This window comes from Coregonus clupeaformis, chromosome 3 (assembly GCF_020615455.1).
Source record: "Coregonus clupeaformis isolate EN_2021a chromosome 3, ASM2061545v1, whole genome shotgun sequence".
In the NCBI taxonomy this organism is placed as follows: domain Eukaryota; kingdom Metazoa; phylum Chordata; class Actinopteri; order Salmoniformes; family Salmonidae; genus Coregonus; species Coregonus clupeaformis.
Genome location: NC_059194.1, coordinates 33,583,226 through 33,597,429, shown reverse-complemented (window position 1 = coordinate 33,597,429; position 14,204 = coordinate 33,583,226). Strand labels below are relative to the sequence as shown.

Here is a 14,204-nt window from a genome sequence, read left to right as displayed (position 1 = left end):
TCTTCAGCCCAGGAGGTGCTTCGCCCCCCCACCTTTGTCCAGAAGATGATGAACTCTCGTGCCCTGGAGGGAGACACAGTGAGGTTAGAGTGTAAGGTGGCTGCCTCCCCTCCACCAAAGCTCTTCTGGAAGAAGGACAAAGAAATGATGTGCATTGACCCCACCAGGATGAGGTGGGTGGAGCTTCAATTCCAAGTTTGAATCCTCTCAGAAGGAGAAATACTCACAGTAGAGATTGTAATTTATGTTAGCTGACTTGAATCTAGCTGAAATGTGTTTGTTAATTAGCTGATTTAGCTTTGCTAGTTAAGGTGAACCTCTGTTAGCTATAAGTGAGAGGTATTAGCTGTGAGCGGGGCCGTTGATTCCATAAGGGAGTAACCCAGGCCTGGTGTGTCTTCCAGCCTTTACCAGGATGGCACTGGAAGTCAGTGCCTGCTCATTGAGAGGCTGGTAAAATCTGATGCAGGCTGGTACACCCTGTCTGCCATCAACGAGGCCGGCATGTCTACCTGCAACGCCAGACTGGACATAGGAAGTAAGTGGACCGTTTGTACGCATGTGTGTGTGTCTGTGCTTATCACACCACACAGTGTTTAGTTAAGAGATCTAATTGGCTGATCCCTGTCCATTACCTATTACTGTATGTGTTTCAAGAATTAAACTCATAAACACCACATAAATGCTGTGCCCATCAACCTCCTGTGGCCCTTCACAGCTAATAGTGTGCTGACATCTGCACTAGTGGGACAAAGGCAGGGATTACCACACTGTTTACATCAGAGAGACAGACAACGCTGTAACCTTGCACTCAGAATGTCCGCTATGACAGGGCATTGAAATGTCAACGGCATACTACACTACTGTACTATACACAGTGGTGGGAGAAGTACCCAATTGTCATACTTGAGTAAAAGTAAAGATAATAGAAAATGGAAAGTGAGTCACCCAGTAAAATACTACTTGCGTAAAAGTCAAAAAATATTTGGTTTTAAATATACTTAAGTATCAAAATTAAATGTAATTGCTAAAATATAGTTAAGTATCAAAAGTAAAAGTATAAATCATTTCAAATTCCTTATATTAAGCAAACCAGAGAGCAGTGTTTTTTATTTATTTAGGGGTCGCCATGGGCACACTCACAAATTAAGCATTTGTGTTTAGTGATTCCGCCAGATCAGAGGCAGTAGGGATGACCAGGGATGTATTCTTGATAAATGTGTGAATTTGGACCATTTTCCTGTCCTGCTAAGCATTCAAAATGTAATGAGTACTTTTGGGTGTCAAGGAAAATGTATGAAGTAAAAAGTACATTATTTTCATTAGGAATGTAGTGAAGTAAAAGTTGTCAAACATAAATGGTAAAGTACAGATGCAACTTAAGTAGTACTTTAAATTATTTTTACTTAAGTACTTTACACCACTAAATTACCAGTGTTGTACTGTAGCAGCAACGGGAAATGGTCTGTTACTCAATATTTGTAGTACTTTCTGCTGTTACAATGGAGAGGGGACAATTTCCTGTCATTTCTCCCGCCATCCTGCAAATATAGTAGTTGCCATGGCGGTGCAGGTTGTAAAGGCTGAGAGAAACCCATAGCAGATGTATCATTACAAGGCTATTGTTAAGTTGCGTCAATTCAAATCTGGTATTAGGAACAAAAGAGGTCAATAGACATCTTCTAAAATAGACTAGTATTTTAATTAATGCAAAACACTTCAATGGTAAATATGATGTTCGTATATACGGGTCCACTGAAATACCACGCAGGGCACTCAGAGAACTGATCCATTGTTCTAAGTTCTTCCCTAAATACTCTGACAGAGATAGTTCCTGCTGGCCAATCAGAGTAGAGAGTGAGCGTGGTTTAGACTTACTCAGCCTATCGTTGGCGCACAGGCTGGTCCCATCCCCTTGGCGCTTCACTGTTGCCAGGTGTTTAGTTGTTTTGCAACTTCAGACATAGTCTGTTCCTCTCCACTGTAGCAGAACACATGTCCTTGAGCGCGGTCTAACAAAGAGGCAGTGTGTATGTGTCTGTGAGAATCACAAGTCTGTCTCACCCTACATTCCTCACATGAATCACAGCTTGTTATGTTAAACAATTTATATCAGTACAGTACAAACCTATTATGTTTAATCATTAATGCATTCTTTCTAAGCTAGGCATCACATCTAGTTATAAGAAAATAGATCCCCACACTAGGAAAATGAGGGGCCGCTGTATTCATTGTGCCTGGCTGGCTATTATATTTCTCCTCGATCACATAACATGCCATCTGTTATGCGGACCGAGAGCAGCCATATTGAGTTTTACCTCTATTCAGCCTAGCTAGCTGAAGAAGTAAAGTCTGCAATTGATCGGTGAGAGAGAGTGCATATACTTGCTCTGTCCTCTCAGCGCAGGGTTACTAAATGGAAAAACTGACTCTTCTTTATTCGTATGATTGTCTCATCGCGACGATATCAGGCCCCAACTGTGCAGCACAATTTAGCCGGGCACTCTGCTGGCCACAAGGAAAGCTTGTCTTTCGACCCCCAAGGTTTGAACCTGTAACTGGAGATGGTGCTTAATACAGCAGAGAGGGCAGCGACGCCATGCTCACAGCACAGGCATGCCTCAATGGCTCTTGTACAAGCCATAATACCAGAGCAGTGTATCTTTTGGAGTTCTTTTAGGAAAATCTCTTAGGATAGCAGCACATTCTTCCTGTAGATGAGGAGGTCCAAACATTTCTGATGGTTTTAAAAGAAAAGGTTGGTAATATTTACATTGACCAGCTTTATTTTCATTTAGTTTTATTACCTGGCTCAAACGCAACATTTCATTATTATTATTATTATTATTATTATTATTATTATTATTGCATTAGAGGTTCAAGGAGACTTTTCTGAATATATCTTTACCTTTTGTATTCCATTCTGTTTACTCCTCTCTCTGCAGCTCGCACCAACAAGACTGCCCCCCCTACAGGCAAGCATTTTAAAATCCCCCTCCTCTGCCATCTCCCTGTCCTGACTCCAGACCCCACCCCCCAGAACACGGCCCCCCTGTACGAGAGCGAGGAGCTCTAGACAACACGACACCAGCAGTGTAATACCCGTGGATGTGTGTTGTGCTCCTTGTTATACCTGCCTGTCTGTCCGTCCACTGAGGCTGTCCTGTTGTCTGTCTTGGGGAGGAAACCAATCGAGGTTTTGAGGAAGCAGGTAGATGGACTCTCACATTTTACCCACACTGCCTCAGTCTCAATCCAGGACACCTCACCAGACCCCGCATTTGTCAAATGCACTTTAGTTTGAGCCCTTACGGTTTTGTGTCAAGGGCAGGCTGGTCAGATGTGGCTTTCCCAACCGCACATCCTCTTAGTGTGGTGTTGCCTTCCTGGCCGGAGCACTTGACTTGACACAGACCTTTTGTCAAATGCTGTCCTGTTGTTTGCTGTTCTAGCGGATAGAGAATGAATCATGTATCGTCTCCAGACATGTTACTATGTTTGTGTAGGTCAAATGGTTTTATTATATAAGCTATTTATTGGACAATTAGTTCTAAATGTAAATGGTTGCCGTAACACCCACATTTACTACAAGGTCTAATCCTGACCATAGAAAAACATGTGTTATGTAACGTGTATGATGTGAAATTGAATGGATGTGTAATAAAGTTTTCCTGACCTTATTACAGGTGGTCATCTCATTTCACTTTCAAAATAAGATATCAAATTGAGTTCTTATACACTGAACAAAAATATAAACACAAAATGTAAAGACATGTTTCATGAGCTGAAATAAGAGGCCAGAAATGTTGCATACGCACAAAAAGCTTATTTCTCACATTTGTTAGTGAGGATTTCTCATTTGCCAAGCTAATCCAGCCACTTGGCAGGTGTGGCATATCAAGAAGCGTATTAAACAGCATGATCATTACACAGGTGCACCTTGTGCTGGGGACAATAAAAGGCCACTCTAAAATGTGCAGTTTTGTCACAACACAATGCCACAGATGTCTCAAGTTTTGAGGAAGCGTGCAATTGGCATGCTGACTGCCGGAATGTCCACCAGAACTGGTGCCACAGAATTGAATGTTAATTTCTCTACCATAAACTGCTAACATCGTTTTAGAGAATTTGCCAGAACATCCAACCGGCCTCACAACCGCAGACCACATGTAACCACGCCAGCCCAGGACCTCCACATCTGGCTTCTTCACCTGCGAGATCGTCTGAGACCAGCCACCCGAACAGCTGATGAAACTGGGTTTGCACAAACTGTTGGGAAGCTCATCTGCGTGCTCGTCGTCCTCACCAGGGTTGTAACCGACTCCAGTGGGCAAATGCTCATCTTCGATGGTCACTGGAGAAGTGTGCTCTTCACGGCTGAATCCCAGTTTCAACTCTACCGGGCAAATGGTGGTCACACCAGATACCGCCTGGTTTTCTGATCTAAACCCCTACCATTTAAGGTATGTGACAGATGCATAGCGGTGTTCTCAGTCATGTGAATGTATTTCAATTGACTGGTTCCTTATGAACTAACTCAGTACAATCTTAAACTGTTATGTTAAATTTTCCAGTGTAGCTATAACTTAATTGTGAAGCATTGTAGCCATTACGTTTTGTAATTTATTTTATATTTAAAGTAACAATTTCATCAAAACATTGAACACTTTTTTTTTTACTTGATATTCAAAGGATGGACCTCTGATCCCAATGTGTGAAGTGGAAAACTGGCAATATGACTGACAAGTCCCCTCTTGACACAGCACCGAGCAACAGGTAGTAAAGCACAGAAAGTCAACCCCCACTGGACCGTTAACCTGACAACCTTTAGGACCAAGAGGAAGTCTCTTCCATCCTGTTCTGATGAAAAAGGCCCAGACATTTCAAACAATATAAGAGACGACATAACGTTTCAGTACATGATGGTGTATTGGGCTCTGCTTGGAGGTCTTCTTCAGGTGAGTCAGAAGGTGACTGACTGAGGAAGTGCTTGGCAATAGAACTGCTCAGGATGATGTCCTCTACATACTCAATGACACGTTTACACATAGTAAAAAATAAAAAGGAATTCGTGGTGGTAGTCTCGCTCTAAGTACAGTAAGGTCAAGTCCATGAGATGGCTTTGGTTGAATCGCCCATCATTTCTTGGGGAGGAGTAATCATGGGGTTCACTTTCCAGAGACTGCAGCCTTAAGACTATGGTTTCCCAATCATATCAGAGGGAAAAGTCTGACATCTGAGCGCTCAAATCTCCACGTCGCTCTCCTTGTCGTTGTCATGGTCACCATCATAGAACTCATTGGCTGCCTCCGGCCTGTAAAGAGAACATAAGCCATTTAATTCCAGAATGTTCAAACACCATACAATTTTCACAGTTCACACAGATACTACATGCAGTTAGACCAAAACGGGTCATATTGACTCCATTACTAACACATATGATAGAACGGATATGCTCCTGTGTGTCACAAAGCCGACTACGAGTGTATTCACCTGGAATAGTTGTCCTCTGATCCCCTCTCGTCTGGGTCTCCCTCGTCAGTACGCTCGTAGCTCAGGATGTCCGAGGGCACGTCGTGGATCTGGACACTGGGGGCGTGGTTCAACATCTTCAAGTTCTCAAAGACTGTAGAACGTATCTGCTCCAGGTACTAAACAAACACAGGAGGAGGAAGATAAATCACTTAAAACTGGAGATAATTATTTTCATGATCACACATATTCAATAGTTTGAATCCTTGTTGAAAACATGTAGACTGTGGTTCAGGAATACACAAAACAAGAGAAGAATGTGAGGGAGAGTGCATTCTCAAACTTACCTGTCTTGAATTCTGGTTCTCTATCCTGGTGCTGACGTCTGGGTGGAGCGTGAAGTCTGGCGCAAAATACTCAAAGTACTCTGGAGGGGTGAGAAAGAAAATGAGCAAATTAAATAGTGCTTCTACACTGAACAAAAATATAAAACGCAACATGCAACAATTAAGATTTTACTGAGTTACAGTTCATATGGAAATCAGTCAATTGAAATAAATTCAGTAATCTATGGATTTCACATGACTGGGAATACAGATATGCATCTGTTGGTCACAGATACCTTTAAAAAAAAAAAGGTAGGGGCGTGGATCAGAAAATGTGTCATTAACTTTATGCTGCGCGACATCTCCTTCGCATAGAGTTGATCAGGCTGTTGATTGTGGCCTGTGGAATGTTGTCCCACTCTTCAATGGCTGTGCGAAGTTGCTGGATATTGGCGGGAACTGGAACATGCTGTCGTACACGTTGATCCAGAGTATCCCAAACATGCTCAATGGGTGACGTCTGGCGAGTATGCAGGCCATGGAAGAACTGGGATATTTTCAGCTTTCAGGAAATGTGTACAGATCCTTGCGACATGGGGCCGTGCATTATCATGCTGAAACATGAGGTGATGGCAGTGGATGAATGGCACGACAATGGGCCTCAGGATCTCGTCACGGTATCTCTGTGCATTCAAATTGCCATCGGTAAAATGCAATTGTGTTCGTTGTCCGTAGCTTATGCCTGCCCATACCATAACTCCACTGCCACCATGGGGCACTTGTTTACAACGTCTGCCATCTGCCTGGTACAGTTGAAACCAGGATTCATCTGAGAAGAGCACACTTCTCCTGCGTGCCAGTGGCCATCGAAGTCAGTTACAACGCCGAACTGCAGTCAGGTCAAGACCCTGGTGAGGACGACGAGCACGCAGAGGAGCTTCCCTGAGACCGTTTCTGACAGTTTGTGCAGACCCACAGTTTCATCAGCTGTCTGGGTGGCTGGTCTCAGACGATCCCGCAGGTGAAGAAGCCGGATGTGAAGGTCCTGAGCTGGTGTGGGTACACGTGGTCTGCGGTTGTGAGGCCGGTTGGCCGTACTGCCAAATTCTCTAAAACGACGTTGGATGCGGCTTTTGGAACAGAAATTAACATTTGAGTGGCCTTCTATTGTCTCCAACACAAGGTGCTCCCGTGTAATGATAATGCTGTTTAATCAGCTTCTTGATATACCACACCGGTCAGGTGGATGGAATATCTTGGCAAAGGAGAAATGCTTTGGGATGTAAACAAATTTGTGCACAACATTTGAGAGAAATAAGCTTTTTGTGCATATGGAACATTTCTGGGATTTTTTTTTTCAGCTCATGAAGCAACACTTTACATGTTGCGTTTATATTTTTGTTCAGTGTACATCATAGAATGTCGACATATCAAACCAATGTACAAAAGGCTTGCTCACTTACCACTATAGGGCAGCTCATCACTAATTGGCTCATCAACCAGGAGGGAGGTTTCATAGGTCCTAGAATGGCAGAAGAGCAACAATGTTCAGTCTTAAGTGGTTCCATATACACTGTGAACATGATCTTCTGTCTCCATTAAAAACAACTGTCGCCTAACCTCTACACCAGGGGTATTCAAGGTCCAGAGCTTGCTGGTTCAGTTCTACCTGATATTTAATTACACACACACACCTGGTGTCCCAGGTATAAATCAGTCCCTGATTAGAGGGCAACAATGGAAAAAAGGCAGTGAAACAGGCTTCAAGGTCCAGAGTTGAGTTTGAGGGCTCTACACTATAGTCTAGTTACAGCAATGAAATAAATGAGCACTCACCAGCATCTGGCCACATTGCGTACTGTGTACCCTCCTCCTCCCAGCACCAGCAGGGGAATCCTGAAGCTCTTTACAAACTCCACACATTCCCTATAGGAAAAATGTGTACCCTGGGTAAGACAGAGTTTACCATATCCTGGCTCTTGTGTAAATTGGTAAGGGATTTTCTGTAATCCCTTAAATTTGCCCTCCTACCAGTAGGTTGCAGTATATCCTCATATTAAGGAGTACATTGACTTCCATCCACCAAACCTGCATCCTTATCACTCCTAAGACACTTACTTACCCATGGCCTCGTATACTAAGGTTGAAGCATCCTAGTCGGTCACAGCCCAGAGAGTCAGCCCCACACTATCAATGACAAGAGGTGCATGTATGAGTCCCATATTCAATACCACAATCCATGCCACATGCCACATGCCATTCATGCGAAAACGCCAATGATGATCTCTGGCTGCCAAATGCTCACCTGAAGAACGATACAGGTTGGCTGGTAGAAGTCCACCACTTGCTTGATGACTGGCTGAAACAGTTGCCTGTAGCCTAAGAAACAAAGTGCTATAATGATAAGGTATTGGACACAATGAAGAGAATTCATCCTTTCAATCATTCTTGCCAATTATGCAATGTTTTGCTTAATTGATCCCCTATCAAAAATCAGGAAACATCTGTTGTTGGTTATTATCCTGTATGCTATCAGACCCTTTGTAACACATTTTAACACCCATCAGAGAGATGTTAATAGTTTAGACATCAGAAACTAATAGGCAGCATAACACATTTCTGATAAAAGCACTCCCTAGAGACATCTCACTGGCCTGAGTCTAATAGCATTATCAGACTGGCGTGCCAGAGAGCCACCCTGAGTGGGGGATCCAGGAAGGACACTACTCACTCTGGTCATCGATCCCATCCCGGAGAGGCACGTTCAGGCAGTAGTAACGGCCGCTCTCAGCCCCTACCTCATACATGTCACCTATGGGACAAAACATTCAAACACAATTTGTTTATCAAAGACTAGGCTCTTTCACACCAAATTGGTTTGGAGCAGTTTTCCCGAACTTTGCCGCATTTTCCCCCTTAGTTCGGTTCATTTGGACCAGTGTGAACAGTATCCGCACTCGGGAGCGCACTAAACAATGCACTATGGTTCGCTCAAAAAGGGTGGTCTCAGTCCATATCTATATGTACCGTGGTGCGGTTCGCTGCACGTGAGAAAGCAGTCCGGACCAAACACAGGAAAAGAACCAGAGGCACGCATTATTATTGGTTGTTTGACTGTGAGCATTTGATAAAATGTACGCAATACCATAACTTGATAACTCTCAAACATTCTGTGAGTAGTGGCGCATTTATGAGCGCATCCGATGCAGATTAGGGGAGATAGGGGCTATACCGGGGATATAGGCTATTGAATAGCTCATTCACGTCAAAGTTAGAGCAGCTATTGCGCCGTTTCCACAGGTTGTTAGCCGTTTCCACGGGTTGTTAGCCGTTTCCACGGGTCGTTAGCCGTTTCCACGGGTTGTTAGCCGTTTCCACAGGTTGTTAGCCGTTTCCACAGGTTGTTAGGTAACAGGTAGCTTAGTGGTTAAGAGCGTTGTGCCAGTAACCGAAAGGTCGCTGGTTCTAATCCCTGAGCCGACTAGGTGAAAAATCTGTCGATGTGCCCTTGAGCAAGGCACTTAACCCTAATTGCTCCTGTAAGTCGCTCTGGATAAGAGCGTCTGCTAAATGACACAAAAAAAAGGTTTGGGACACAAGTTATGCTTCTGGATAATCATAAATGGATTTAACGTGAGCATTTTCTACAACAAAACAAATCACTTGCATGAACATGTGATTTTGTTTAGGCATTTTAGTTTGTTTGACATTTGGCAATGTGAAACCAACCGGACCAAATGAAAAAAATACAATGTAACAAATAATCAAACTGATTCGAACTATAGCTCAGAACTATGTTTGCACTAAGACACCTCTATTGTCCCATAGAGATAATTATTTAGTCATTAAGACAAACTGTATCTCTATTTCTCAATGAGTATTCTCACTGATTATAACAGACACTCATATGGCTCGTCTTACCTGTGCCTGGGAAGAAGTAGTTCCCATACTTGTGGAAGGATACAGTCATGACCCGATCAGTCAGGTAAAAGGCTTCCTGCACCCCATCGCCATGGTGAATGTCAATGTCTATGTAGAGCACACGTGGGTGGTATCTAAAGATACATTTACATTATTAGTTGTCAGTGATCCTTAGAGGGACATGAACCCAGAAACAGAAAAATATATATTTGGGAAATAGTAAAATACAGACTGTAGGGGTGCTTTGCTCTTACTTCAAAAGCTCCAGTATACTGATGACAATGTCATTTACATAGCAAAATCCAGAGGCCTAAAAACAAAAACGAGTGAAATCATGACATCATAAAAAGCTGTACATAGGCATATTAAAAGATGACCAGAGGCCGTAGAAGTAAATTGTCTTGACAAAGAAACAAATGCATGTCGCATAATTCTTACCTCAAATTTCTTAGCATGATGAAGACCCCCAGCCCAGTTGATGGCAATGTCACATATCTGCAAAACAATGGTCCCGATCAATACACAAATCACAAAGCCTGGTCGACTATTTACCTGGCTCTGTAAATTGCTTGGCCTAAATAAATATAGCCTACCAGTAGATAGAATACATTTATAACAATAGTCCTGACATGACAGAAAAGAAGCTGAGCTTACCGTTTTCCCTAAAACAAACTGACCTTCACAGTGGTACAACATGATGTGTGTGTGTGCGCATACCTTGTGATTTAGCTGTGTTGCTCCCTGTAGTGACGCTCCGGTATACCTGGAACAGAACTCAAACAGGCCCGGGAATACAGGGCTGACAGAGGACACATGCATTACCAAACATATATATGCATACGTCAAACAGATATTGATCACAAGTTGCACATTACAGTGAGCATAATATTACAAAAACAACATTCTGTATTATGACACATTATGTATTTCACACACAGTTGCATTGTCCTCAAGTCACACATGAATCCAAATTTACACCAGGTTATCAAATCAAATTTTATTTGCCACATGCGCCGAATACAACAGGTGTAGACCTTACAGTGAAATGCTTATTTACAAGCCCTTAACCAACAATGCAGTTTTAAGGGGGTGAAAAAAGTGTTAAGTAAAAAATAGATAAGTAAAAAAAATAAAAATAAAGCAAATAATTAAAGAGCAGCAGTAAAATAAAATAACAATAGGGAGGCAATATACAGGGGGTACCGGTACAGAGTCAATGTGTGAGGGCACAAGTTAGTTGAGGTAATATGTACATGTCGTTAGTAATGTAGGCTAATACATTATAGAACCCTCAAACTCAACTCTGGACCTCGAAGCCAGTTCCACTGGGTTTTTCCATTCTTCCCCTCTAATCAGGGACTGATTTAGACCTGGGACACCAGGTGGGTGCAATTCATTATCAGGTAGAACAGAAAACCCCCAGGCTCCAGACCTCATAGGGGAAGAGTTGAATACCCCTGTTATAGAAGATAGATAAGACATTCTCACCAGTCATCCCCCACATTGAAGGTGTTGAGACTCTTTGTGAAGCCCTGCATATTGTTGGGGCTGACCTTCTGAAGAAAGTCAATGTAATCTTCTGAGTGGAATCGGCACATGTCATGTTGGGAGGCTTTGTATGGTTTGAAAACCTGTAAAACAAGGACCAGTCAATGCATGAACATTGTGTCAAGAAGGACATGAATCTGTCTGGTTTCATCTGGTACTTTTCAGCATGACTTACCTGCATCTTTTTGTATAGGCCATAGTGCAAAACAAGGCTGTGCGTCAGAGAGAGACGATGGGGTTTCATAGGGTGACCAGCACCTTGATAAAGAAAGGAAAAGCAAAGAAAGAGGGAAACATCATGTTTCAGTTAGTGTTATTCTCTCCTATGCAGTTATCAATTTCTTGATTTCTCTGTGGTTCTGCGTGATGCTAGCTATCATTCATAACCTACCTAGCCAGTAAAAATTTAGAATAAAGCAAATCTAACGTTACTCTTGCAAACACACGACTACTAACGTTAGCTAGTAACGTTAGATAGCGAACAAGTTTCGAGTTTGCGGCGAGTTCAATTGACCTGATTCCTAGCATAAATAATAATCAAATAACGTTACGATCTAATCACAAATTGAAAAGGAAATAACTTTAGCTAGCTATTTATCTAATAAGTTAGCCAGCTTGCTAATATGCTATGCTAGTGTCTAGCTTCGTGTTTTTTGTAGCCAAAATGTATCTTACCATAATGAAAGTTGCCCACGTCCGGATCATAAAAATATGCTGTTCTGTTGGACATTGCAAATCAGCCTCCTTTTTTTTCTACGGTTCACTGGGTATTTGTTACTGTAAATATATAGTTCCTTCATTTAGCAAGTAGCCGCCATCGTAAACGGCGAGTAAAACTTACGTCATTGTTCAGCGACAGTCAAAAGGGGGGCGGGAGCAGGGGTCATGGCTAAAAGGATCCAGTTTTTGTCAAATAGAGTCGCACCAAATATTTATTTGAACTAACCCAAGATAGATAGACCCCAGCCTGTCGTTTCCAACGGGAGCTAATTAATCCTAGTGGGCAGAACAAGCAAGGAGCCAAGCACGAGCTAGCGTGAGCCTATTGGCGCGTTCTATAATTTATTTGCATATTTCCGTTAGGGACCGCCTAACTTGTGAAGTGCGCGTGTGCAATAACTCAATTCACCTTCGCACTCCTTCTAAACAACGCAAACACATTTTAAACTTTGGCAAAGGGTAAAGTCTACAAAACTTATCCACTCTGTTCGTAACAGATTTTAGTTTTGGAAACACAAAACTGTATTGAGCTCAAATGTTTAATCAATTAGCAGAAATCCATCTCGCTCTATCTTCTCCCACTGCCGGTCTCTGGGCTTCCTCTCACCACCATATTTGGTAATGAGTGGAAACGCCAATCAGATGCTTCACATTTATACATCCGGTGAAATATCTGTCTCATTGTTCTATCTGTGGTACCGTTCGATTTGACTTTTCGTATCAGGTTAGAATTTACGAAGCAGGTTAGGAGAATTAACGTAGCAGGTTAGAACAATTAGTTTAAGGTTAGAAAAACAGTTAGGGTTAGCTTAAATGCAAAATAATCAACTTTTGACATTAATTTGACAAAAGCTGGATAGTTTCTAGCCATGACCGTTGGCAGCGGCATGGCTAGAAGGGATCCAGCTTTTGTCAGAATTGACTTTTCATAGCAGGTTAATGAGAACTTAAGCAGCAGGTTAGGAGAATTAGGTTAAGGTTAGGAAAAGGGTTAGGGTTATAGTTAGCTAAAATGCGAAAAGAAATATCAACTTTTGATGTAAATTTGACAAAAGCTGGATTCCAGCTAGAGATAGAGGACTCATCTTTGTATCTGTGTCATTAAAGCATCTGTGACAGCGCCATTGAGGCTATCTCGATTTTAAAGTAGTCAATTTTCTTGTTCTTCATTGGCTGATTGCTCTGAACTCATAGGAATCCCCACCAAGTTGACTACTTTAAAATAGCTGAAGCCCTCAATGTCCATGCTAAAATGGGTTATATCCATGATGAGTCCTCTAAAATCAAATCAAATTGTATTTGTCACATACACGTGTTTAGCAGATGTTGTTGTGGGTGTAGCGAAATGCTTGTGCTTCTAGCTCCGACAGTGCAGTAATATCTAACAAGTAATATCTGACAATTTCACAACATATACCCAATACACACAAATCTAGTAAGGAATGGAATTTAAGAATAATAATAATATGCCATTTAGCAGACGCTTTTATCCAAAGCGACTTACAGTCATGTGTGCATACATTTTTACGTATGGGTGGTCCCGGGGATCGAACCCACTACCCTGGCGTTACAAGCGCCATGCTCTACCAATTGAGCTACAGAGGACCACCAAGAATATATACATATATGGACAAGCAATGACAGAGCGGCATGGACTAAGTTACAGTAGAATATTATAGAATAGAATACAGTATATACATATGAGATGAGTAGTGCAAGATATGTAAACATTATTCAAGTGACTAGTGTTCCATTTCTTAAAGTGGCCAGTGATTTCAATAGGCAGCAGCAGCCACTAATGTGCTAGTGATGGCTATTTAACAGTCTGATGGCCTTGAGATAGAAGCTGTTTTTCATTCTCTCGGTCCCAACTTTGATGCACCTGTACTGACCTCGCCTTCTGGATGATAGCGGGGTGAACAGGCAGTGGCTCGGGTGGTTGATGTCCTTGATGATCTTCTTGGCCTTCCTGTGACATCGGGTGCTGTAGGTGTCTTGGAGGGCGGGTAGTTTGCCCCCGGTAATGCGTTCGGCAGACCGCACCACCCTCTGGAGAGCCCTGCGGTTGCGGGCGGTGCAGTTGCCATACCAGGCGATGATACAGCCCGACAGGATGCTCTCAATTGTGCATCTGTAAAAGTTTGTGAGGGTTTTAGGTGCCAAGCCAAATTTCTTCAGCCTCCTGAGGTTGAAGAGGCTCTGTTGCGCCTTCTTCAC

General features: G+C 42.5%; 2 protein-coding genes across 4 annotated transcripts in view; one reads left to right on the top strand and one right to left on the bottom strand.

Moving 5' to 3' along the window:
• LOC121545452 (palladin) overlaps positions 1-3,680 on the top strand; it is a 32,613-nt gene extending 28,933 nt beyond the window's left edge. For both annotated transcript variants that reach the window (XM_045208362.1, XM_045208360.1), the window contains 3 exons: positions 8-173; positions 405-538; positions 2,946-3,680. In XM_045208362.1, the coding sequence (XP_045064297.1) occupies positions 8-173; positions 405-538; positions 2,946-3,076 (431 nt within the window). In that variant the 3' untranslated portion in view covers positions 3,077-3,680. The remainder of the gene's footprint in view (positions 1-7; positions 174-404; positions 539-2,945) is intronic.
• A 929-nt stretch (positions 3,681-4,609) lies between these two features.
• Positions 4,610-12,259, bottom strand: LOC121544889 (histone deacetylase 3). Of its 2 annotated transcripts, none has more exons than XM_045209455.1 (15): positions 11,943-12,259; positions 11,443-11,525; positions 11,208-11,350; positions 10,437-10,518; positions 10,158-10,214; positions 9,974-10,029; positions 9,720-9,853; positions 8,530-8,610; positions 8,104-8,177; positions 7,921-7,985; positions 7,635-7,724; positions 7,262-7,320; positions 5,820-5,899; positions 5,494-5,651; positions 4,610-5,314 (listed from the first exon to the last, which is right to left on the bottom strand). In XM_045209455.1, the coding sequence occupies exons 1-15, from the start codon at positions 11,995-11,997 to the stop codon at positions 5,245-5,247; spliced, it is 1,287 nt and encodes a 428-aa protein (XP_045065390.1). In that variant the 5' UTR covers positions 11,998-12,259; the 3' UTR covers positions 4,610-5,244. The 2 variants fall into 2 exon arrangements, with proteins under 2 accessions (XP_045065390.1, XP_045065391.1); XM_045209456.1 differs by having other exon boundaries at positions 12,109-12,256.
• Between the last annotated feature and the right edge of the window lie 1,945 nt (positions 12,260-14,204).